The 26,650-nt window shown below is 44.6% G+C and overlaps 1 protein-coding gene across 5 annotated transcripts; it reads left to right on the forward strand.

The window, feature by feature from the left end:
• The first annotated feature begins 14 nt into the window (after positions 1-14).
• ZFAND4 (zinc finger AN1-type containing 4) lies at positions 15-26,129 on the forward strand. Of its 5 annotated transcripts, none has more exons than XM_044296816.1 (11): positions 187-203; positions 851-903; positions 5,836-6,126; positions 10,519-10,594; positions 11,436-11,503; positions 12,833-13,019; positions 16,684-16,831; positions 17,256-18,371; positions 21,382-21,436; positions 22,525-22,642; positions 25,019-26,129. In XM_044296816.1, the coding sequence occupies exons 3-11, from the start codon at positions 5,943-5,945 to the stop codon at positions 25,152-25,154; spliced, it is 2,088 nt and encodes a 695-aa protein (XP_044152751.1). In that variant the 5' UTR covers positions 187-203; positions 851-903; positions 5,836-5,942; the 3' UTR covers positions 25,155-26,129. The 5 variants fall into 5 exon arrangements, with proteins under 5 accessions (XP_044152752.1, XP_044152751.1, XP_044152750.1 ...); XM_044296815.1 differs by lacking the exon at positions 187-203 and adding an exon at positions 219-447; XM_044296817.1 differs by lacking the exon at positions 851-903 and having other exon boundaries at positions 15-203.
• Positions 26,130-26,650: the final 521 nt, after the last annotated feature.

Raw genomic sequence — 26,650 nt, forward strand, 5'->3', positions numbered from 1 at the left:
GTATCTCTGTAACAACAACAAGAGCAGTAGATCCCGTCCCTCGCTCGCCTCCCTCCACTGTCTGAGTGGCCACGCCCACTCCTCTGATTGGCTGTCGCTACGCCTTTGGGTCGCCGACGTGCGAGTCCGATGCTTAATGGTCGGGAAGTCTATCAGTCTTCCTGACGTCACAAAGGAGAGGCGTGGCTTGGAAGCAAATTCGGGTTAGTCGCTGAGAAGGTGTTGGAGGGGGAGAGTTGGGTGGGGGTCTTATCTCCCCATGTGGACATAGCTGGAGGGTCGGGGGTGATATGCGGGTGTATTCACCCTGCACAGAAGGGTTAGTCGAATATTGGTGGGGGAAGGGGGCAGCAGTGCTGGTGACTCTCACCCAGTGTACTCCTACCATCAGTGCCAACTCTCATGGGTATCTCCACCGATGAGTGATCTTCTGACTGACATGCGGAGGTAGGTCATGCCCTCTCAGGATTAAAGTGTAAGCTCTTGTGGTCATCGTCCAAAGGTTAGGTCATTATACATGGAGCATGCATTGTCCCTGAGGTGATGTCATATTTCATCATACGGGGGGGGGGGGGGGGTATTGATGCCCTGGTATTAGTATGCCCTGGTATTAGTATGCCCTGACCTTCTAATAACTAGAGTATTCTCATCAAGCAGATGTCATCTCCCCGCCCCCCAGTGCTCTGCGGGGGTCCTGCTGCTGACACCTAACTCAAGATCTGTTCACACCTGGCCCTGCCCTCTGTATTAAGAAATAGTACCTGTATTGCAGGAGCGCTCAGTATTCCCATATACAGGTGACAGGGCAGATCGTGTCCATAGAGTTAGGCTCTGTTTGCTTTTCTTTTAGGCTGTGTTCACGCTGTGCTTCTTCCGCAGTCTACCGCGAGAAACAGATAGCAGGTAAAACTGCGTCCAAAAATTATTCGGACGGACCAGTGGTCATGATGCTGGGGGGGGGGGGGTGATTTATAATGCCCTATGAAAAGTAAGCGGCCATTGTAAAAGGGAGTCTGTCACCTCCAAAATCATAAAACCATGTCAGGTAAGTGCCCCGAAACATAGCCGTACCCTTCTTGTGAAAATCCATTCCTCTAGGGGCTCATTCACACAACCATAGGCCGTCCGTGCCCATATTGTGGACCGCAAACAGTGGGTTTGCAGTATATGGGCAACGGCCATGTTCTTAAAGGGGTTTACCAGGAGTTTAATATTGTTGGCTTACCCTCAGGCCATTAATATCTGATTGGGGGTGGGGGTCTGATCCCGGGCACCTCTGCGGACAAGCTGTTTGAAGATGCAACACTGCGGCTTCTTCTTTAAAGGGAACCTGTCACTGGGATTTTGTGTATAGAGCTGAGGACATTGGCTGCTAGCACATCCGCAATATCCAGTCCCCATAGCTCTGTGTGCTTTTATTGTGTCAAAAAAACTGATTTGATACATATGCAAATTATTATTATTATTAAAGCGCCATTCATTCCATAGCGCTATACATATGATAAGGGGTATACATGCATAATACAGACAATTGCACTAATCATAAACAAGACTAGTTACAAGCTGGTACAGAAGGAGAGAGGGCCCTGCCCGTGAGGGCTTACAATCTACATGGTATGGGAGAAGGACACAGTGGGTGCGGGCTAAGTTGGTCATGGCGGTATAGAGGCAGCAGGGTCACTGGTTGTAGGCTTGTCTGAAGATGTAGATTTCAGGTTTCTTTTGAAGGATTCCACTGTAGGTGAGAGTCTGATATGTTGGGGTAGCGAGTTCCAGAGAATGGGGGATGCACGGGGGAAATCTTGGAGTCTATTGTGGGAAGAGGCGATAAGAGGAGAGAAGGAGGTCTTGTGAGGATCGGAGAGTGCGTGTGGGGATGTATCGGGAAAGTAGCTCAGAGATGTAGGGAGGGGACAGGTTATGGACGGCCTTGTATGTGTTTGTCAGTACTTTGAAGTGAATTCGCTGGGCAATGGAGAGCCAGTGAAGGGATTGGCAAAGGGGAGAGGCAGAGGAGTAATAGGGTGAGAGGTGGATTAGTCGGGCAGCAGAGTTGAGGATAGATTGGAGGGGTGTGAGAGTGCTAGATGGAAGGCCACAGAGGAGAATGTTGCAGTAGTCTAGGCAGGAGATGATGAGGGCGATGTATAAGCATTTTTGCAGATTCAAAGTTAAGGAAAGCGCGGATGGGGGAGATGTTTTTGAGTTGGAGGCGGCAGGTGGTGGAAAGGGCTTGGATTTGCGGTCGGAAGGAAAGGGCAGAATCCAAGGTCACTCCAAGGCAGCGGGCTTTGTTGACTGGGGAGAGTGTGCAGCCATTGATCGTGATAGATAGGTCTGTTGGGGGGGTTGAGCAAGATGGGGGAAAGATGATGAATTCTGTTTTATCCATGTTAAGTTTTAGAAAGCGAAAGGCGAAGAAGGATGATATAGAAGATAGATATTGTGGGATTCTTGATAGTAAGGTGGTGATGTCTGGACCAGAGAGGTAGATCTGTGTGTCGTCAGCATAAGAGTAATACTGAAAGCCATGGGACTCTATGAGCTGTCCCAGGCCAAAAGTGTAGATGGAGAAGAGCAGGGGTCCTAGGACAGAGCTAAACATCCGGTCGGTGAGGTATGATGTGATCCTGGAGAGGGCCAGGTCAGTGATGCCAAGAGATGAGAGTTTGCAACAGAAGGGAGTGGTCAACAGTGTCGAAGGCAGAGGACAGGTCAAGGAGGAGGACAGAGTATTGTTTCTTGGTTTTGGCTGTTAGTAGGTCATTGGTGACTTTGGTAAGGGCAGTCTCAGTCGAGTGGTGGGGTCGGAAGCCAGATTGTAGCCGGTCAAAGAGGGAGCAGGAGGAGAGGTGAGAGGACAGTTCTGAATGGACATGTTCAAGTAGCTTTGAGGCATACGGAAGAAGTGATATGGGGCGATAACTGGAGAAAGCAGATGGGTCAAGTGAAGGGTTTTTGAGGCTGGGTGTAATGGTAGCATGATGTGCTAGTGGCCATCTAGCAACTCATGTCCTCAGCTCTATACACAAAATCCTGATGACAGGTTCCCTTACAGGGTTGTGCGGGCATACTCTATAAAAAAAAGAAAGACGTAGCTGCGTGCTGTAATGGGTATCATGCACGGTATCATAATGCGCCCAGTGTGCAGCTGGCTCTTCCCACCCCCCGATGTCACTTTGGTTGGGAGCATGTCCCTATGCAATGCCTTTTAATAATATGCCCTCTTCATACACAGTTGTTTTGGAGGGTTTTTTTGTTTGTTTTTTTTACTAGTAAAAAAGCGCCAGAAAAAACACGTGGTTTTGAGCATGTTTTTAGTCACCTTTTTCAGTCATTTATTTATTTATTTTTTAAGACTTGTTTGAATTGCATTTTTTCACATGGATGAAAAAAAAATGCTGCTTTAAAAAAATGTAAAAACCTATATATTGTTCATCTCACATTTCCCATAGGCTTTCACCAAACATCGGGAATTTTCATTTTTCCTTCAAAAACTCCACAGAAAATGGTGTGAATCCAGCCCTAAAGGGGTTGTTCACACTGGTGGTCTTTTGGGCAGACCCCTCAGTGTGACCGGACCCGCGGAGGGAATCGTGCTACCTGATCTGTCTCTGGGTTCCGGCTCTTTCTCTCCCCCGACTCGACTGCAGCTCTTGGGTCTCTCCGTGTCGTCATCCGGTTTGACACTGGTCACGTGGCCGCTGCAGCGTGTGCCCCATGCTTCACGTGACCCAGTGATATGATGCACGTGGGGCACATCACTTTTTTATTGCCTATTTTACAGGATGAATCCTGAATAAGTAAAACTAATCATCTAGACAGAACTGGTATAAAAAAGTATAATGGGGGGAGATTCACGGAACTGTCTAAAATGGGGCTGAAACGATTACTCAATTGAATCGAGTAGTTCGACACAAAAAATTCCTCGGTGCAAATTTCTTGCATCGAGGATTTTTTGTGTCATGTGACCACGGAGTGGGAGTAAAGTGCTTGCTACTACTTGTAGTCACCCACCGGCCCTCGTGCTGCACTGTCCTCCTGACACATCATCAGGACATAGTGCGCGTATGCGTGCGTACACTATGACCTGACGCTGCGTGACTTCAGGGTGACAGTGCAGCGCGTGAAGAAGAAGACAGAGGAGTTGTGTAGCGGCACCCTTACAGGAGAGGTAAGTATTAATGGCTGTTGGAGACTAGGAGCGGAGATGGTAGCACTGGGGGAGCTGAGGGCACACTGGCATCGGAGGGGATGATGGCACAAAAGACTCATTGGGGACTAGCACATAGAGCTGATGGCACTGGGGGGAGCTGATGGCACAGAGGACTAATGGCACTGGGGGGGGGGCCTGATGTCACTGGGTGACTGGCATACAGGATTGATGGCACTGGGGGGAGCTGATGGCACAAAGGACTGATTGCACTGGGAGGGAGCTGATGGCAACCGGGGGGGGGGGTTGGGGGGTTGGTTGAGCTGATGGCATAAGGGGAGCTGATAGCACAAAGGTCTGATGATGGCACTGGGGGTCTGATGACCAGCACCAGCTCCAGATGTTTGCAGGTCTTTGGGAAATGTGAAACGTAGGGCACTTTTTTTGGTTCGTTTTTTTGCTACTGGTGGTTTTGTTGTTTAGGTGACGTTTTTTGTCTTTCTTGCTTCTTTTCAAAAACTCAGCATCCTGGAGCTCTTTCTGTTTTCTTGCCACTTTTTGTATAAGGGAAAACCGCCATTAAAAAAATGCTTCTGGTCAGACGCACTGGGGGAAATTTATCAGAGTTGGTGTAAAGTCTTAGTTGTCCACAGCAACCAATCAGGGTCCATCTTTCATTTTCTAAAGGCGTTCTGATATTACACCAGTTTTGATAAATCTCCCCTACTGTGCCAAAAGAAGCCACCCAAAAAAACAAATGCCTGTGGTTATTTTGGTAATTTTAGTGGTAGAAAAACACCAGATAGTGGTTAAAAAAAATAAAAAATACACAGACTAAGTGACGTCTTTTGAAGCCAGAATTGCATCCCAAGAAGTTGCCTCATTGGGGGCTGTGCTGCTGTTCGTGTGGCTGGTGGTTTAGGGTCCGCAAATACGGTCCGCAAAAAAAGCAGAACGGACACTGAAAGAAAATACGTTCGTGTGCATGAGCCCTTAGTCTCAGATTCACCTCCTGTCCCATCAGGTGCTCAGTTTGCTGCTCTGTTCCTCCTCCATGCTCTGCACTGCAGCTCTGCTTGTTTAGATTGCTAGGTAAACAGCCCATTTGCACATGGTTATGTAACCTTTACTTAAAAGTTCTGTTCACGTTTTCTTCATAGTTTCCATTAATACAGGAGACATGATGAATCCTGACAGATCCTGATGGCTTATACTGGATCCATCGGGTTTCCGTTTTCTTACTGAGAAGAACGGCACAGTGTCCCTGCCTGTCAAAGATGAGAATAAGAACTCAAGCAGGAACAGAGCTTCATGCAGGCTGGGTTCACATCCACATTGCCTGTTCCAGTTTTCTATTCTGTCAAAGGAGCGGAAAACCAAAAATGACGGAGTGCTGGATCCGTCACCAGCAACGGCGCCTTACTGAGACCATTAACTTATAATGGGCTCCATCAGCTTATAGTCCTACATGTCTACGCTGGCCACTTGTGTCTTGTATTCTTCATGCTGTCCTCTTCCTCTCATTTGCCCCTTCTCTCTTCCTGCAGGAACACCCAATGAAACATCGTCGCCTGGTCAGAATGGCAGGAGTAGTTGATACGAGTATATTTAGTGGTGATCATTGACCTGTCACGGCGCTGCGCATTTACTTTATTTCTAACCTCTTTCTTATTTGTCTGCAGGTTGCCATATTTTAAAATGGAGAATGAGCGCATGATAATCTGCCCTTTGTCCGCCGTCTAGAGGGTTCCTCCTTTTAATTCTTCTCGCTACTTTTATATCCTATGCAATGTCAAACAAGAAGGAGCCTCCTTTTTTTAACGAAGATAACCTTGGATCCTTCCATTACAAGCTTCCTTTTTATGAGACCATGGAGCTCTTCATTGAAACTCTTACAGGGACTTGCTTTGAACTTCGGGTGTCGCCCTTTGAAACCGTTGTCTGTGTAAAAGCCAAAATTCAGAGGCTCGAAGGTATTGATTGGACAGAACCGTGGCTGTTTGACTTGTAATATGTTACTTGCATTCCAGGTTAGATTGAAGCAATGGCCCTTCTGCATGAAAGTGTAAGGCGAGACATACACAAGTGCGTTCAATATGAGAAACTTGTAGCGTGTGTCATTGCGAGGTCCCTTTCTGACCTCTGCTCCTATGACAGGAACGCACAGCGTTATAATGATTTATAATGCTGTCTGACCTTGACAGTCCTTGAATCTACTGAATTACACTGACATAGTGCTGTCAGTGTCTTACAATGGATTCCAGGACTCTCGGGGCCACACAGCTTTATAAATCATTAGAACGCTGTGTGATCCTGACGGAGGAGCGGAGGTCAGAACGGGACCTCGCACTGACGCACGCTGCAAGTTTCTCATATTTAATGCACTTGTGTGTGTCTGGCCTAAAGGGCTACCTATAGCAATCAATCAGATTTCAGCTAAAGAAAAGAAGTGATATGACTGGCTGCTGTGGACTGCACCAACATTTTTTTTTTCTTAGAATAATTTTAGATTTTTTATAATAGCCAGTATAGTGTAGTTGGACTAGTAGCATCTGTTTGGACTGTACATTGGTCTGTTACATTAAAGGGTACTGCAGCACTGCTGCCATCATAGCGAATGGGAGCAGTGCGGCAGCAATCGGCTCCTTCCATGACACACAATGGACAGAGCTGTAGTTCCAGCGTCTGAGCTACTGCAGAGGTGTCGGACCTCTGCCGATCAGATATTGATTACCTTCCTGAGGCCAGGTCACCTGTATAAGCGGATCTGGAAACCCCTTTAAAGGGAATTTATCAGCTCTGAATGGAGATGTATGGAGGTGCAGCACTGTGGAGAGCAGGAGTAGGGTGGTAGATGGAGATGAGGGAGGAGATGTATGCAGGTGCAGCACTGTGGAGAGCAGGAGTAGGTGCAGCACTGGTGGAGAGCAGGAGTAGGGTGGTAGATGGAGAGGAGGGAGATGTATGCAGGTGCAGCACTGTGGAGAGCACGAGTAGGGTGGTAGATGGAGATGAGGGAGGAGATGTATGCAGGTGCAGCACTGTGGAGAGCACGAGTAGGGTGGTAGATGGAGATGAGGGAGGAGATGTATGCAGGTGCAGCACTGTGGAGAGCACGAGTAGGGTGGTAGATGGAGATGTATGGAGGTGCAGCACTGTGGAGAGCACAAGTAGGGTGGTAGATGGAGATGTATGGAGGTGCAGCACTGTGGAGAGCTTTGTGGGTGTGAACTGTATTCTGTGGTGGATGAGCAACCAGTAAAGTGACTGGCACAGACTAGTAGCATCAGTGTAGCGGTTGGATGGATAGATGAGCCTGGCTGCAGCCTTTAGGACAGACTGAAGGGGGGGGGGGGGGAAGAGTTTAGTGAGAGGGAGAGCGATTAGTAATGCGTTGAAGTAGTCAAGACGAGAATGATTCAAGGCAACAACAAGAGTTTTTGCCGTTTCCACTGTAAGAAAAGGGTGGATTCTGGCGATTTATTCTTGAGGTGCAGATGACAAGAGCGTGTAAATGATTGAATATGGGGAACAAAGGAAAGATCAGAGTCAAACGTGGCCCCAAGACAGCGGGCATGTTGCACAGGAGTTATGAAAGTGTTGCAGACCGAAATTGAAATATCAAGTTTAGGTGAGTCAGTAGAGGGGGGGGGGGGGGGGGGGGAGAGACAAGAAGTTCCATTTTTGAGAGGTTCAGTTTTAGATACAGAGAGGACATGATGAGACAGCTGCCAGACAATTACTGGTGTTTTGGAGTAAAGCAGGGGTGATGTCAGGGGATGAAGTGTATAGTTGGGTGTCGTCAGCATAGAGATGGTATCTAAAGCCTAGTGATAGTCTGTCCGATGGGGGCTGTATAGAGGGAGAAGAGTAGAGGACCTAGTACTGAGTCCTGAGGAATGCCGACATCAAGAGGAAGAGGAGAAGAAGAGCCGACGAATGATACACTAAAGGAGCGGCCAGAGAGATAGAGAGGAGAACCAAGTGAAAAACCAAGAAACCGCAAATACTCTTCCGATATTCTTGTAAAAACTCTTCCAAAACCTCCAATATATTAGAAATCTGCCACCAAAGACGACCTGTTTTCGACTAGGAATCTGCTACAGATTTTTCTGCCGCTGATTTTTGCTGTGTGCGCCTAGGGCCAGTTCGAGTTTTTGGGTGCTGACTTTGGAGCATTTCTGCCTTAAAATCAGCTCCAAAAAAAAACCACCTCAAAACAGCCTCCCATTCATTTCATTTCTATGGGAAACAGCAGGCATTTGCTTTTACAATTGTCCGTGTGTTTTTTATGCGGATCCGCGCCAAAAACCTTGAGCTGAAAATGCAGCTTTGTATTGAAGTCAACACCCATTGATTTAAAAAATAATAATAATGCATATGAAAACACGTGTGGATTCCACGCAGATTTTTTCTTAAATTTCTTTTTATTTATTTTTTGTCTGCAAGTTTTCTAAATCTGTCATGTGTACATCCCTTAAGAGTTTTCAACTCTCAAAAGACCTCCGACTTCTACAGTATTGTCGCCTGCGGCCGTACTAGGTTTGGCGTGCCTGTCCGTGTATGATCTTGCAGTTTATCCAGCTTCTGGCATGGCTAGCTCCAGAGTGGCAGCCGACCGGTCTGGGTACTGTAGAAGACTTGGTCCAGGCGGTCTACGGCTGTTTCTGTCGGTGTGTTTGCTGGTTTTCCAGATACGTTAATTATTGTGTTGTCACTAGGGGACGTGGCGTAAACAGTCTTTCCAGTAAGTCCACTCTTCTTCTCCCCTGCTGAGTTCTAACAATGGGTAAACCTCTCCGTACATGGCACTTGCCGAAGGTCACTCTTGTGGTGTGTTTTTTTTTTTTCTTTATTTGTGTCATAGGAAATGGTCGTTATTTGGCAGTAGCGTCCTTGTGTAGTACCACAGTGTGGGTTATCTCCTGTTGGGCTGAAGTAGAGCCGCCAGTTTACAAAGACTGTTTGATAGAGATTTATCAAACTGGTGTAAAGTCGAACTGGCTTGGCAACCAATCAGATTCCACCCTTCATTTTTCAGAGCTTCTTTGGTAGAATCTGGTTGCTATGGGCAACTAAGCCAATTCCACTTTACACTAGTTTTGATAAATATCCCCAGAAGATGAGGATTTGTAGAAGGTCCTGTTGATTCGTACATGTCCTAGTGTAGCCAAGCGGGTCCTGCCCATCGTTCATTGCTAGTACTCAGGATGTCCCCGGAGGAATAGTGGAAATGCTGTTGATGAGAATCTTCTAAATTAACATGGTTTTGTAAATCTAGACGTGGAAGTGAGAAACTTTGGACGCCACCTAAATGTTATCTGGGCAGAATGGTTTTACTTCTGAGGGGGTCACTTCACTTCTGTGGTCTGTAGTCATTGCAAAGCTTCCAGGGAAATTATGTCTTCTCCTGTGCATGGGCAGGGTCTGAGCCTGCGCAGCAACCAGAAAAGGGGCCATATAAGACTATGAAACCACGCCATCCTCGTCAGTGGGCTGTCCGGTATCTCAGCATTGCCCCATTTACCTGAAGCTTAGCTGTAGTACCAATAACAGCCTTTGTGGCGCGGTTTCTGGAACCATTTGAACCTTGTGGTAGCTATGGAGTGACGTCATGTGTTTTGTGCCTTAACTGTTAGCGGGTACATTTAATTGGCGTTTTTTGTAATGGGAATGTATCGGTTTTCTGTTTTTAATGCAAATTAAAATCGGATGGTGAATTATTTTTTTCTGATTATAGATTTATTTATTTTGTGTAATTGGTTATGGGGGCAGCCATCTAGCTTGATAACTAACTTCTTTGGCTTGTGTCTAGCAGTTAGATTTGCTTTACAGCAGTATAATGATGTGGAAATAAAACATTTCCCCCCCAAAAATCTAAACATTTAAAAGGAACCCATCAGCTGCACTAGGATGCACGGACGGTGGGCACTATAGTTTAGTTACAGACTGGGTGATTTCAGCGGTCTGTCACTGCTGTGATGCAGTCAGTACCTTTTGAAGCACTGACCTGCAGCCTTCGCCAGCACTGCGAGGGAGACGAGTCCGATGAGGCTTACTGTCCCCACGCTCTGCAGCCTCCGGGCGATTATTGACAGATTATATTTTTTTCTATTCACAACAAGGAGAAAAACTGCCACTCATTGTTCGGAGATGGAGGAGGGCAGGAACATTGAGCCTCATCGGACTCCTCTACCTCTCAGCGCTGGCGCACGCTGCGGCGGGTCAGTGCTCTAAAAGTACTGACAGACCTCTGAACTCAGCATCGCTACACTATGCTGCCCTTAGGGATTAACACAGTGATGGTAATGATCTGTAACCTGCCCACATCTATTACCGTATATTAACCTCTTTCATCTTTTTAGGCATTCCCATTGCACAACAACATTTGATTTGGAATAACAAGGAACTAGAGGACGAGTGTAGCCTGAACGACTATAAGTAAGTATTTGTTTTTTGTTTCGTTTTTTCTGTTTTTGCTGTTAAAGGATAACTGTCACACTTAGACCCTAATTTTAATTTTCATATATGTAGTTACTAATAACATGATATTCCAGAATCAGTTACTATTAGACTGACTTACCCCATATTTAATAAGATTCAGCCCTTAGCAACCAGTCTGCATAAAACTGCAATCTTACTATTCAGTTAAGATGGCCGCCACTGCCCTCACCCTGAGGCTAATCCCGCCTGCCCTCACTAGCCAGTAACAATAGCCCCCCAAAAGTGTCAGTAACCAGAGCCCTCCCCCTAAAGGGTTAATCTCCTGCAGCACAAAGGGGTCCTCTTACCACAGGTTGCTTTCATTTATACACTGAGCAGATGGCAGATCTCCCTTCCCTGCTCTGCGCTGCTTCAACTCTGCTTCTCCAGCTGAGGGAGCGTCTGCCAAGCGTAGGGACAGGGAGAAGTGCACACAGCCCAGGCACTGTTATCAGCTGCTGGGGAGGACCTGGCTTTAATCATTTACTTACAGTCCCTGGCTGTCAGTAATGTGACCTTGCACGCTGCGTGCTTCTGCGTCCTCCGTCCTTCAACACATAGACGGACCATGACTAGCAACCCTATTTTAAGCACAGGTAAAAGTAGGCAGTACAGGGAACAAAAATGTGGAATTAAGGGGTAATTGAATACACAGTGAAAAGTTTAAATCTGGCCACCTAGGAGATATTAATCACCACAATCCAATACTCCCCCCCCCCCCCCCCCTCCCCAAAAAAGACAGTTCTACTTTCTTTTTGGTCTATGTCACCAACCACAACGCTTTGTAATTTTTCTCTAGTATCTCTGAAGGTTGCACTCTGAAGCTGGTGCTGGCTATGAGAGGAGGTCCAATTAACACTCGTAGAGGTAAGTAGATTATGAAACTTTAGCAGGAGCAGTAGGTCTAGGGGCTGCTCTAATGGGGGCATGTGAAACGCTCATTCATTGGGTGATCCTTTTGTGCAAAAAAGGAAATTTTTGGCATTTTTGGGCATCAGATCTTGCTGTCTAACCAGCCTCTGCTGACCAGAAAACACGCAGCTGTATGAGCGATAGCAGTAGCCACTCGTCCTCATACTGTGGAGGTGATCGCTGGTGGTCACCTCCACTAACGAGCAGCCAGTTGTTGGGAAGGAAGCTGCTCCTCAGAGCGTGGAAACCCGCCTTAAAGGTCATTTTACACGGACTGATTATGAGACAAATCATCGGGGATGAAGGTTTGTGTAAATGCTCGTTCCCAATCTTCCTGCGCTGGCAGTCACCTGATGAACAAGCAAACACTCATTCATCGGGAGATAATGTCATCCTGCCGGAAACAAAAAATCGTTGTTCCTACGCATTGTGGTATATGAGCAAAGATCTGCTGCATAGTAAAGATGATTTTATTTTATTTATGTATTAATTTTTTATGGGGACAACAAGTGATCGCTGTTTCAGTCACTTGTCCCCATACAGTGGATGTGATTGCATGTAAAAGCAGCAGTCTCCTCCATAGATGACCTGACAGTGATCAGGAGCATCTGCTTCGTTCCCGATAAATAGTCTGATCCGTGGTCCATGTAAAAGGGCCCTAGGACTGGCTGCTCCACTACGGATTAGATTCTGTAATGCAGCATCACATGCAGTGTGTTCTTTGGACTGTAGCTCGATAGTCCATCGGTAGCACTACAAAGAGTATCCGGGTGGCCCTAATCGAACACTGAGGCATGAACACATAGCATTTCATATACCTGCGCAGTCTAATATTTTCGATCTACCCAAAACCAATTCCTAGGCTTTTTTTGGAAAATTATGCAGACTAGCAGCATTTAACATTAAAATATGTGACCTGGGGGATATGAAACGGCGCAATGGCGTTCTATCAGGAAGAGGGCGTTTCCAGGAGTCAAACAATGAGCATCCTGCGCCCTTTCCCAGTGACATAAATCATTTGGATATCTGTCAGTGGGAACAGCATGCCAGACTTGAGCAGGTGCTTCCCTGTAAGTGCCCGGAGTGTCTCTTTTATAATAAGCTCTGGATGCAAATTCTACACACCCGGGCTTTGCCCTTTGGGACTAGTCTGCCGCCGGTTCAGCTGGGGTCGCTCGCAGCAGCCAGTGACTGTCAATGAGGTTCAATTCACACCCAAGACTGCCGCACATGAAAACTAATAGGATGGTTTTATCTGTTATTTTCGTTTGTTTGCGTGTTCAGTGCCATTGGATGACCCGGTCAGAGACCTAGCGGAGTACATGGACCCAGTACGAGACGAGATGTGGGAAAAGGCCGCCACTAATAAGCAGGTTACATTTTTGGTATACCGTGAAGGAGATCAACTGAATTTCTTCCGAGTAGTTGACCGAGGAGATGGTACCTTGACTCCATTATCGGAATCTCTCAGGTAAACACCACTTTATGACTTTATGCCCACATATCTACTGGGGGACCTTTGCGAAATTTTCACGCCCATATTAGTTGTCCCCCCTGTGCTGCCGAAGTATATGGTTAATTTATGATGAGGCATACATATGCACCTGTCTTAAAAAAAAAAAAAAACTACGTCGGCATGGACTGGTGTCGTTTTTCGACGACTTTTTTAGGCTTCTTGCCCACGACTGTATGGCTTTTTCACTATTTTGCGGAACGGAACAGCTGGCCCCTGATAGAACAGTACTATCCTTGTCCGTTATGCGGACAATAATTGGACATGTTCTATCTTTGAACGGAAATACGGAAGGCATACTGAGTACCTTTCCGTTTTTTTTGCAGACCTATTGAAATGAATGGTTCCGTATATGGAACGCAAAAGACGGAACGTAAATTGAAAAAAAAAATTGTGCAGGAGGCCTTAGCCTGTAAATTTGCTGGGGCCAGAGTTCCAACCCCCAACAAACCCACACTCTGCCCCCATCCTGTCAATCTGTTGTACTGGGCATTAAAATAGTTGCAAAAATTCAGTTTGTTTTTGTTTTACGCCAGACAAGCTTTAATAGGGTGACCCCCGCAGTGTACAGAATGGCGTTAATGCCGATCAAGCATATTTTGAGGGCTTTTTGTCATGTGGGACTTATAGAATACCTTGATGCCTACAATTTTCACACAGAGCCGTTAAGTGGCCGTAGAATTCTGTGGTCACTTTTTAGATTCTGAATATGTTGTGTGGCAGATTTCCTGGCTCCCAAGCCTATGGATCCCTTGCTGTAAGGATCTAGGTAAGTACATGCATGTGTCTGAATGGCACCTGTGGTCATCGGGCAGCATATCTAAGGGCTCATTCACACGACCGTAGTGTTTCACACGGATACCGGCCCGTGTGTGTGTGTTCTGCAATTTGCGGACCGCACATGGCCGCCACTATAATAGAGATGCCTATTCTTGTCCGCAATTGTGGACAAGAGTAGGACATGCTCTATCTTTTTTACGGGGCCGCGGAACATAACTACGTGCTGTCCGCATCTTTTGCAGCCCCATTGAAATAAATGGGTCCGCACCTGTTCCGAGTTGCGGACCCGTTCATACGGTTGTGTGAATGAGCCTTTAATATCATATGTCAGAGGTGTCTCCTATCTAGGAGCTCTGTGGTCTGCGCTTAGTTCGGCTATGGTCTCGCATTGTGAAGAGGATTAGGTAGACCTATGGGTGTGCCACAAAAGCCTTGTACCTATCTGACCGTGACAAGAATTTCCAGTTTTCACTTCAGTCATCTGTAGAACTAGACTGATGTGCAAATTTACTGCTGTTTACTGAGTGATCTCTTAAACTTTAAGGTGTTTCCAGAATTGATTGATTGACCTGTATACTACAAGTGAATGGCACGGAGATTGCAGTACATTTCCCGGTCTCTGCAGTGTAAGACGCTGTGCTGGTTCCGGTGTGCCACAACTCCTCCTATCAGCTAATTGGTCATGAGCTGGAACCACAGCAGTCTGATATTGATGGCCTATCCAAAGGATTGTTCATTAATTTTTAAGTCCCTGAATTTAAGGGGAAAATGCACCTTTAGATACAGTAGCTGTCAACTGCTTAATCACGGAATGTGTATCATGTGAACCCATGCAAATAAGGTCATCAGTGAACTACAATATATTGGTTTCCTTAACGATTTTTCTTGGTCCTCAGCTGTGCCCCACACTTAGAGTACCTCGTGTGGGGGTAATCAAAATCCCCAGGATTGCTCACCAGTCCTGTATTCTTACCTTTTATATAGGTGTAACTGTAGCCATTTCCAATATACCTCGTTGCCATTATAGGACATTGTTTGTCGACCTTCCTTGTGTGGGGGGGTGTGTGTGTGTGTGTGTGTGTGTGTGTAGTCCGGCTGTAGGCCAGATTTTAATAGAATATTATTAAAAGGTATATTTTAATTGGGAAGGTGTTCCAGTATATATTCAACTGCTTATTCGGCCAAGCTATTCCTCATGAAGCTACCCCCCCCATACACATGCATGCACAGTTCATCCAAGCTTGCATGTGTTCTCAATAGAGAGAAGAGAATAAGCTGCAGCCAGAAACTTGCATTTGTATTGGTAGCGTATCTTCTGTGAGAACATAGGTTTAGGCATGTTGAAATCCAACCTGACCGTTCTTGACCCCTTCAGCTAGAATTATGATGCATTAGGCTAGTTTCACACCAGCGGTAAATTCTTCTGACAGGCTTTTTCACCAGAGGAACAGCGTGCTGAAGACATCGTACACATACCTGACCCTGCCAGAGCCCACTGACTATAATGGAACTTGCTGGATATCTGGACTGCTTCCGGCATTATTGCTAGGATTTGGCCGGAATAAAGACGCTGCTTTGCCTGGTGGTGCGCTGGCGTTTTCCGGCTAGACCGGATATAGTGTCTTCCACTAGTCTGTTCCTCAGCCAGAACAATTTACTGCTAGTGTGAAATTAGCCTTAGGCCTCTTGCACACTGCCGTGTTTCACGGCCGTATGCGGGCCGTGGAACCGCGGCCTGGATCCCTCCTGAGAGCAGGAGCGCACGGCGTCACTGGTTGCTATGACGCCGTGCGCTCCCTGCTGCCGGCACAGTACAGTAATACACTGGTATGATCTATACCAGTGTATTACTGTACTGTGCCGGCAGCAGGGAGCGCACGGCGTCATAGCAACCAGTGACGCCGTGCGCTCCTGCTCTCAGGAGGGATCCAGGCCGCGGTTCCACGGCCCGCATACGGCCGTGAAACACGGCAGTGTGCAAGAGGCCTTAAGGTGTGCTGCCTTAGGTTTGCTGAACTTGGCAGGTTGCGTCTACGTTCATCTCCACCTTTGTCTGAGAAGGGAGTTTAATGAAAGATTGAACGTCCTGCCTGACGTCTTTGTTTCCCCTGTGAGCAGAGGCCCAAAAGGGCCACATTGCAGGTGCTGAACAACATACTCTGGACTTTAGGAGTCACCATCTGCCTTCAGTTTACAGTGTAATAGGTATCAAAGCCCAGGAGAGCATCAAGATACCGTAGATACAAAATAATTAGCAGGCCTTGAAGAGGACCAGTTTAGTTCTGTGAGGGCATAAGTTGGTCATAGAAATTGGATAGAAGTTGGTTGATGGTTGAACATCTGGTGAACCTTCACTTTGCAGACACAGCCATACACATTTTGGTCCATAGCTACCATAACAGTTATTATACGTTCAATGAAACCATGCGATGGACAAAAGATATTTCTTGGAACAATCTTTCATTCACAAAGATCTTTCTTTGAATGAAAGGTCTTTCATCGGACAGATATATGGCTGACTTCTTTTCAGACGATCAACTTTAGACTGATGTGTGTGGCCACCTTAGAACTGGCTACATATCTTTCAGCTGGCTCAGTCATTTTTAATTTTTTGTACTAGTTTGCTCGCAACTGGCGCCATTAGTTGTAGCACCCAAATTGTCAAGTGGGCAGACTTTACTACCCAGTGACATTTTCTGAGAGGACTGATACTGGAGCATCTACTCGATCTGCCAGCACATTATCATCCAGAAAAACAAACACTACATCCGCTTGAAACATTAATTATTTCTGAGTACATTTCTTTTATCCTGTACATGATCTGTTTCTGTCTTCTCGATAGTGGAGGTTCGGTCTATAACTTCTACGCAGACGATGAGGATGGATATGAGGCTTCTCCATCTGGCCAACAGATTATAGAAAATTCAATCACTATGAACAAAATGAAGTTGTTGAAATCAAAGATGGAGAGCATGAACCTCAATAAAAAGGTCTTTAAAGCAGTGAATGCTTTCTCTGAATTAGTGTGACTGTTTCCTAAAGCTGTCTTCTCCAAACTGTACTTGATATAACATGGCATTGTATTGTATGCAGGTTCTAGTACTCCCTTAGGTATTATGTTATTGGAGGTATATACCTATCAAGTTAGTGGTTGTTTCTGGTGGATGAACTACTTGATAGCTGGATTCCTTATAGGTTTTACAGTTTTGTAAGTAATTTCACCAGAAGTATTAAAGGTATCTAAATGTCTCAAGATAGGGCTGAAGCTGCCTATATAGAATACACCCTGTCTTCTCCTAATGTATAATTTTTATTTTTGTAGTGTCACTGCCTGAGACCTTTACCATAATTTATTGAAGTCTATGTTTGTCACTTGGCACACTATAATTTTCTTCAATCATTTTGTTTTTGTAGCCGAAGAAGTCCTCTAAGTTGAAACCCCGGCCTCCTAATGCCCCACGGCCTACAAGTGGCTCAATGCATTTTGCCCGTCACAGACTTCTCAGAGTTCTCCCCCACATTGGACAAACGTTTCTACCTCCCGGGAACCCGTACGTGTCCGAGTCTTCCCACAATGCACTTTCTAACCTTACTGCTGCTACTAGAACAATACCTTCTATCACTAGTGACTTTCTCAAAGAAGAAGAGGAGACCTGGGAAAGCTCAGCATTAATTCCATCACTCACTAATATTAATTTACCTCCCAAGGTTTCACGCGTGGAACTTGAAAATGCGAGTCAATCAACAAATACAGTCCTCTCCCCTGTTACTCCTTTGCCCAAGAAAGATGGGCTGACAAAAGACAGTGACTCCCTCTTACATCAAAACCTAAACCTTTTCTCTTCGGAAGATACGTCTAGATCAATTTCAGAATCCTTTGCGTTGTTGGCTGAGGCAGGTACTTCTGAGCAGTATGGAGAACTGTGTAGCTTGAGAAAAATTAAGTCTGATTTTGAATTGACAGAAGTCAACGACGAAGCCTCCGCCGTCGAAACGCATCAGACGGCACTCTCCAAATCGCTGAACGCTGAACTGATGGAGACCTCTCTTATCAATACTGCTGAAATAAGTCCACCGAGAAGCAAGTTTCTGTCACCCATCCACTTTTCTCCACAGTTGAACAATGCCACTTTTTCTAAGACGTGTCAGCCTAAATGTTTCGATTTGGGAAGCCTGAGACCACCTGCTTCTCACAGTCATTTCCATTCCCTGCAACTCCGAAACATGGCTGATCCTGCATTTTCTAGGACTACTAGATTCAGAGGAGTGAAAGTGGAATCTCCAGGAAAGCGATCAGATGTGATTACCAAAATGGAGGCTAGAGACATGACAGAGTTGGTTAATAAAGCATCGAAAGAACCCATGGGGTCACTTAATAACTTAGGTTTTTTTGCTTCGCTGGCTCGAAGCGCAAGTAGAGACAACTTAAACAGCTCCAGCAATCCCGGGAGACTACGAAATCTTGTTGCTCCACCAACCACTCTCCAGGAAGAGAAAATTTCTTTACACGACAGTTTGAACGTCTTTAACGTGAGTATCCAAAAGTACTGATTAACAGGTTCTCGAATGCTGCTGTTTTCAGCATTGTGGCCCCAAAAATCTCCACTGGAAACTTTTTCGTGCAGTACAGATATGCCTGCATAAGAAAAACTGCAGCACTTAACGTGAACCTGCTGGACAATTTCTGCTGCCCTGTAGAGGGGAGAGTAGCTGAGCTGAGTGATTGATAGGCAGGTTTATATGATTTGGAGCAGGATAGCCAAGAAAACCTTGACAGGACTCCTAGAGAGACAGTGAGAGTCCTGATTACCCAACCCGCACAGGTGGATTCCTGTGTACACTGATGCCATATTCAGCTCTCAAACAGGGCAGCATAAATAACCTGACAGATTCACTTTCAAAAGTAACTCTTATTTTAGTGTGTGCATGTGGAATAACAGTGAAGCTGATTACATTTATTAGGCTAGACCAGTGGTGGCGAACCTATGGCACACATGCCATCTGTGGCACTCGGAGCCGGCCATGGGTAGGATTGCCACCTGTGCACTATTACCAATGAGCACTTCCATTGTGGAGCGCTCATTAGTACAGTCTTTGCCCCCCTCATCTGCTTGTGTTAAAAAATAAATAAATAAATAACTCTCCTCATCCATTTGATCACACCGCAGAGAATACTCGCTGCTCACTGTATGTGCAGGACAGGACCTGCACTCTGGCATGATGGCGTTTCGCAGCATTGACTGGAAGCAGCAGGACCTGCGAAATGTCATCCCGCTGGAGCGCAGGTCCTGTCCTGCGTATCCAATGAGCAGCGAGGTGAGTTTTATTTTTTTTGCACAAGAAAAGTGGGGAAGGGGCATTTAACAATACTGTGGCCTCTAATTGGGGCATGATTAATACTGGGAGCCACTAATGGCGGAAAAATACTAGGGAGCGCTAATTTTACTGGGGCCTTACTAATATTTAGGGCTACTACTGGGGTATTATTAATACTAGAGGGCATCAACGGGGGCATTCCTTTTACTGGGGCCTATGTTAAGCCACGTCCCCACAGCTTAACTTGGCCAGTATTTTTCAGTGTTCAGGTTAAATTGACGTGTTGGTACTTTGCGATAAATAAGTGGGTTTTGGTTTGCAGTTTGGGGACTCAGTCTGTTAAAGGTTCGCCATCACTGGCCTAGAAAATCTAAAGATGTAGCACATTTTTACAGTGGCTTGGGCTAAATGATAAATTGGATGCATCTTTAGACAGTTTGTGTAACTTTACACTACACTACCTTTGGTTGGCTTAATTTGTGGCAGATTTTGACACACATTAGCACTTAAGTATCTCCCTCTTTTTCAATTAGCTATGCCACTTTCCTACTGCATCACAACCGAAAGGTGCACTTAAAGGGATTCTGTCAAGTTTTGGGCTATAGAGCTGCGGACATGCACAGCGAGATCGCCGCTAGCATGTCCGCAATATATCTGTCCTATAGGGGTGTGGTTTTAATTTCTTTAAAAAAGGATTTTATAGATATGTAAATGAGTCTTGTATGTGTCCAAGGGGCTGTACTAACCTTCCTGGAGCCCAGCACCGCCTATGTCCTCCCAATCTCCTCCTTTCATCAACTATAGATTGCCGTAATCTCGCGATGCGCGAGCATGCGCAGTTCTTTCCCTGAGGCTGTGCCAGCACAGGGAAGGAACACTATACCGGCACTGCGCATGCGCGAGCTCGCACATCGCGAGATTACGGCAATCTATAGTTGATGAAAGGAGGAGATTCGGAGGACATAGGCGGCGCTGGGCTCCTTCACAGGTGGGCGTGGCTGGGCACGGCTGGGCTCCAGGAAGGTTAGTACAGCCCCTTGGACACATACAAGACTCATTTACATATCTATAAAATCCTTTTTTAAAGAAATTAAAACCACACAGCCCTATAGGACAGATATATTCTGGACATGCTAGCGGCGATCTAGCCGTGCATGTCCGCAGCTCTATAGCCCAAAACTTGGTGACAGAATCCCTTTAATTTATGACTAGGTGCAGGCTTTGTCATAAATTAGGCGCATCCTCCTGAGGTTGGGGCGTCTAGATTAAAATCTACTCCAGCCCCTAGCAATCCTCAGTGGCAGTGTAGAAATGTAGCATGCGCCCAAATTTAGGCACACAGGCATTCAAAAAGTTGCAAACCAGGAGGCTTAAAATAAATATACATTTTTTTTATTATTATTACATACATAATCTGGTGCAAAGCAGTTTTTGTGCAACTTAATTTAGCTTATTAAATCTCCCCCAGTATTTTTAGGCATTTATATGACTTATATTCTGCTTATAAGTGGAGAAAAAAAGTATTACTCTGCAGTAAGATATAAAGTTTCTTATGATTGCTTGTATTATTGACTTATGGGAAAAAATTTTATGAGTTACTGTTTGAAGGAAAACTTAATTGGTCCCATTTCAACAAACTTTGTATAAATCGATAGCACAGGTGAATATAAGAAACTTTGCAATACATCTTATCAGAGAAAATGTCCTTTTCTCTCTCCAGCAGCTCACTTCTCCCCTCTCCATAGACTTCTGTGGGCAACATGTAATCCGATCCTTCAGTAAACAGACATCTTTTCTCTCAAGACGGCTTAGTAGAAGCATTTGTTTTCTCGCAGAATTAATGTACACAAATTCTGTATATTAAATCTGGTTTTACTGTCTAGTTTATATCACCTATTTGTTGGCTTAGTTTATGCCAAAAATGTGTCCAAATAGCCAGATTACACCAACTCAAGTTGGTCTAATCTGTGCCATATTTATGCACCAGTATCCTGCACCAGTTCAGCTTTATTAATGTGTAGGAGGTGGACAAGGTCTGATCACGCCAACATTCTGGTTTAGAAGTCATTTTTGTGGCATATCTGAATAATGTGTCAAAAATGAAGCGCACAGATTTTGCACAAACAATGCCAAGAAAGCGGCATACTTACCATGGTAAATTTGGTCCATTCTGTATTGTCCTATCATCGTTGTGTCCTCCATTGAAGCTGTGTTGTCTTTCCAGGCACCTCATGGACTTGGACAAAGTGTGATTAATGCCAGCTGCGGAAAAAGCACAGGTAAGGGAATTAAAGGGGTATTCCAGTTATATAAAGTTATACCATCTCCATATGCCATGGCTCCCCCCAAAATGATTGGAGCAGCCAGTTAGGCATGTACTTGGCCACTCCATTCATTTCTATGGGAGTTCCGGAGATAGTAGAGTACAACACTCCGCTATCTTCAGAACGCTTGTAAAATGAATAAATTTACCATGCGCTTGTACAACCCCGCCGCTCTGTTTATTTTGGTGGGTTTCACAGTGTACAGGGGCCGCACTTTCGTATTTTTTTTTTTTTTATTGTGGGGGGGGGGCTTTTTTCTAAAATCACAGCTCTGGGTGTGGTGTTTTTAGTTTTTTTTTTCCTTTTTTTTTTTTTTGTCATGAATTTCTCAGATTTCCCCTTAGAAAGTAAAAATCGGAAAACAGAGCAAGTAAAACATTGTGTGGCTGAAAAACAGTCTCAAACTAACGCTTCAAAGAAAAACTGTGAATTTTAAAGTTTTTGATGCAGTTTCTTTGAGCCAAAGTCAGAAGTTGCTTGAAATGCAATAAAAATTTGAAAAGAAGGACTTGCACATCTCCTTCCTCCTAGATGCAATTTTTAAGGCAGAACTGGATCAAAAATAGCCACAAAATGCTGTATAGGACACCGGAAGCTGCAGGAATTAGAAAAACAAATTTGGTTGCTTGTCTGTGAATTAAACTTGTTAATCTACATGAAAATGAACTAAGTACATCATGAACCCGTAGATATGTCTATTTTACCCTTTTGATATGTACCACTGCCTTGAGCATTGTATATTACTATTATATATCCAGACACGGCCACGTGTGTCGCTGGCCTCAGAAGTGACGTGTCTCTAGGAGTCACGGGTCACCACCGAGACCAACGACTGACCACAGCAGCTGGATACATGTTTTTGTCAGCAGTTAAAAAATCTCTTGGCATTGTAAACAATGGGGGCATCACAGCGGGCAATGTGGATTTGGCGTTCTAGGACAATTTGTAAAAAATGGAGAAAACCTAATTGCTATGTGACATTTTGGAAACCTTTTTCATAGTAGCTGGCTGTGCTTTACAGTATTCCTTGTCCTCCCGTACAGTTGAAGCCACACATCTCTTTCCTCCTGTTAAGTCTGCTATTCGGAGTAAGAAGAAGGCATCCAAGCACTGCTTTCTCTGTGGGAAGAAAACTGGCTTGGCAACTAGCTATGAATGCAGGTAACTGTTCAGATCCAGAATAGCTGCTAGGCTTGGCAGGCTCAATAAAACTAGGTCAGGAAACGGCTGTAAGGCATTGTTCTCACAGTGCCGTTTCCCTGTTTGATAGACATAGTCGTCCACAGCTCATCTTTCAATCAAACCAGCTCTTTATTGCTATTTCAACACGTGGACTTTGTAAATCGGTTGTCCCACGAAGACTGATTTATAAACATTTTTTATATCTTACACTTATTGTATTTATTTGCGACCCCCAGATAATCCAGGAATAATCTTAGTATAGCGCCACCTTCTGTTTTTGTAGAGGAGTCTTTGTGTCCACCTCTGTAAATGTGCAGTGGTGGACACACGTTCTCTGTTTTGCCTCTCTCTCTGCACATTGAGGGTACATGCACACGTTCAGGATTCATGTGCGGAGAATCCGCACTGAAATCCGCAGGTGTTCGTAGGCAAATCTGTGCGGTCAATCCGCGTTAATTGGTGCGGATTTGCGTGCGGATTTTCCGCATGCAGATTTCACTAAGTGAATGAAGAAAATCCGATCAGGAAAAATAAAATAAATTGACATGCTGCGGATTTTAAAATCCACACCGCAGGTCAAAATCCGCATCATGTGCATTGAGAATTTCAAATTCTCATAGAAAACAATGTACATGACCTACTGTGCGGATTTTCCGCACGCAATTCTGATTGTGTGCATGTAGCCTTAGGGATGCAAACATTATTCCTGGAATATATGGGGATTAAAGCATTTTATAATAAGTGTAAATACAAAAAATATTCTGAATTGTGGGCTGGATTTAACTGTAAACCACATTCGTCATGGGACAACCCATTTAAAAAATGTAAAATAGAAGTACAGTACATTGATGGATTTAGATTTCACACCAAATGTATTGTGTGTGAACCCAGTCTAAGAAAGAAGGACCTGTGTCGTATACTGTGTATTATCTTTGTCATTATAATTCTTCATGGCTGTTTCATGCTGCATGTGGTTATGGTAAACGGTGACAACCACATTTACCAAAATAACTATTACTGGGGTTGTCACCCAGGTTCCCAGACACTTCTGTTTAAAGGGAATTTGTCATCAGAAAAACGACCTATTTTAAATCAATTGTTCATGTAAAACGTATTTTTTTATAAATTTGTAGTGAACTCAGGCTACTTTCACACTTGCGGCAGAGTGATCTGGCAAGCAGTTCCGTCGCCGGATCTGGCAAAACGTATACCAACTAATAGCATTTGTAAGGGTCCATTCACACGTCCGCAATTCTGTTCCGCATTTTGCGGAATGGAATTGCGAACCCATTCATTTCTATGGGGCCACACGATGTGCTGCCTGGATCTGGAATTACGGATCCGCACTTCCGAGTCCGCAATTCCGTTCCCGGAAAAAAATAAAATAATAGAACATGTCCTATGCTTGTCCGCAATTGCGGACAAGAGTAGGCATTTTCTATAAGTGCCGGCGATGTAAAATGCGGAACGCGTGAATGGCGTGTGAATGGACCCCAAGACTAATCGGGATCCTGATCAGTCAGAAAAATGCATTGAAATGCCGGATCGGTCTTTCTGGTGTCATTCGGCAAAACGGATCAGGCATTATTTTATTTTTTTTTCACCTTTTCTTTTCAGTCTGCACATGCACAGACCGGAAGGATGGATCCAGCATTTCAGTATTTTGAATGCCTGATCCGGCACTAGTACATTCCTATGGGGGAAAAAATGCCGGATCCGGCATTCAGGCAAGTCTTCAGTTTTTTTTGTCTGGAGATAAAACCGTAGCATGCTGCGGTTTTATCTTTTGCTTTATCAGTCAAAACGACTGAACTGAAGACATCCTGATGTATCCTGAACTGATTGCTCTCCATTTAGAATGCATTGGGGTTAAAACTGATCGGTTCTTTTCTGGCATTAAGCCCTTTTGACGGAACTCTGCGTCGGAAAAGAAAAACGATAGTGTGAAAGTACCCTTATTTTTCATTTTCCATATCGCTACTTATATTTAAAAAAAAATCCTACAATCTTTCAGTTTTTGCACTGGCCACTGAACAGATTACTTTTCAGCAGTCATGTCATTATCACAGGAAGGATTGCAACTGCAACCCCTTTAACAACTCTTGATCTGTCACTAGTTTATGTTGCCTTAAGTTGGGACATCATAAAACTGGTGATTCCCTTAAATTATATAAATTAACAAAAAAGGGTGTGAAAGAGGGTGCTATCTGTTAGCAAGTGCTCAATTTCCCTGCAGCACCCCAGCAGGTGAAATGAAGCATTACAGGCTTGTGACACTTAGATGCTGTCTCCTGCTTAGATACGCTTATGTCCATTCTGTACATTAATAACATATGTGTGATACTTTTTATCTAGGTGTGGGAACAATTTTTGTGCCACCCACCGTTACGCAGAAACTCACAGTTGTACCTTTGACTACAAAACAGCGGGTAGGAGGTATCTGCAAGAAAGCAACCCAGTCATAACTGCGCCAAAACTCCCCAAGATCTAACTGTTCACGCTGTATATGCCATCACACCAAGAAACGTTCTCTTCTAATCATGCCTTTATTATTTTTGCCTCTTCTCCGAGGTAAACATTTGCCAAGTTCCAAGCATCCATTCCGATTCATTAAATGATGTGAAAAGTTGATAAAAAAGGAAAAAAAAAAACATCTCTCCTCCTCCTTTGCGTTTTGTGTTAAGTTTTAGATTGGCAAACAATGCTGTTTCACTAGACAAATCTTAAAGAAGATGCACTTTACTGAAAAAATATTTACTGTATAAGTGGGGGATACAATGATGGAATGAGTCTTGTATTCATCTGTTTGTGTTGTCTGTTTTTATTCTTGTCTGTTTTTGTATGGTTAAATTATTTCCTCAATATGCAAAACTGTATGGGAACGGGATACGCTCCTTCAAGGGAACCTCTACCAAACAAAACCTTTGGTAGAGGTTTCCTGCTTTTGTACTGGATTCCATCCAGATCCTGTGTGGAGCCGTATTGCAGCCATCTGAATGCAGCCTTAAAGGGATATGCCAGGATTTTACTATTGTTAGGCAATCGGACGGTATCTGGTCAGCGTGGATCAGACACCCTGCATCCCCTCTGATTGGCTCCGGCGACAGAACTACACCGCTCCATCCATTGCTCCCATTCACTTCAATGGTTGCAGTGCTTACATAGTGGTTAGAGCTGTGTCGTTCCGGAGCTATTGCAGGACAGCTAATCGGCATGGCGTGTTGATAAGATTGATGAATAATAAAATCCTGAACAACAACTTAAATTGGCTTGTATCTGTTAGTCTGAGCATTAAATAGCTAATATCAGCCACACTTTTGGGTTTGCAATGAAGTGTTTCCTGTTACAATGCCTCCAAATTAGGCGTTTTTATTCTTTTGTAATCGTTCCTTTTTAAACTTCAGGGTTTTTTCCTTCAGAAATTCAGATTGCTGTCATAAAAAATTAAATAAATATTGTCTTTTAATTAGTTTGTGTCATTTTTATTCCTTCCGGGTGCAAAATGGAGTAGCAGGGCATACAGCGGATTTTTATGAGCAGATAACGTTTACCGTTTGAACAGTAACCATTCATGTTGGACCAGGAAATTTCTCGGTGGGCCGTCTGGTCCCCTCACGGCCGGCCAGTGGAAGTTTTGTGGGATGTATTTTGTGCTGCTGGCAGTATTTTTTTATGGACTGTGGTAGGGCTGCAGTAAACTATTTATTTTATTAATCGAGTATTCTACCGATTATTTTTACGATTAATCGAGTACTCTATTGAGAAAAACCTTCCTAAAATAACATATTGCTTTTATATAAAAACTATTTTTAATTATTAGTGGTATAGCAAATAATTGCACACACATAATGCTACTTTCACAGCTGCAATATAGCGTACATTCTCTAAGAAGAACAGCCGGCCAGAATGTACCGTATCGGGTATAGCTGGATACTGCCGGCAGCAGCAGTGATTGACTGTAATGGGGCTGGGTTTTGGCCGGACCAA

This window comes from Bufo gargarizans, chromosome 6 (assembly GCF_014858855.1).
Source record: "Bufo gargarizans isolate SCDJY-AF-19 chromosome 6, ASM1485885v1, whole genome shotgun sequence".
Classification (NCBI taxonomy): Eukaryota; Metazoa; Chordata; class Amphibia; order Anura; family Bufonidae; genus Bufo; species Bufo gargarizans.

What these genes read in the sequence shown, in the direction of transcription:
- ZFAND4 (XM_044296817.1), top strand. Translation starts at nt 5,943, where the DNA reads ATGTCAAACAAGAAGGAGCCTCCTTTTTTTAACGAAGATAACCTTGGA. An exon ending in CAAAATTCAGAGGCTCGAAG is followed by an intron (nt 6,127 to 10,518) that starts GTATTGATTGGA and finishes TCATCTTTTTAG; the next exon opens with GCATTCCCATTGCACAACAA. An exon ending in CAGCTGCGGAAAAAGCACAG is followed by an intron (nt 21,437 to 22,524) that starts GTAAGGGAATTA and finishes CCTCCCGTACAG; the next exon opens with TTGAAGCCACACATCTCTTT.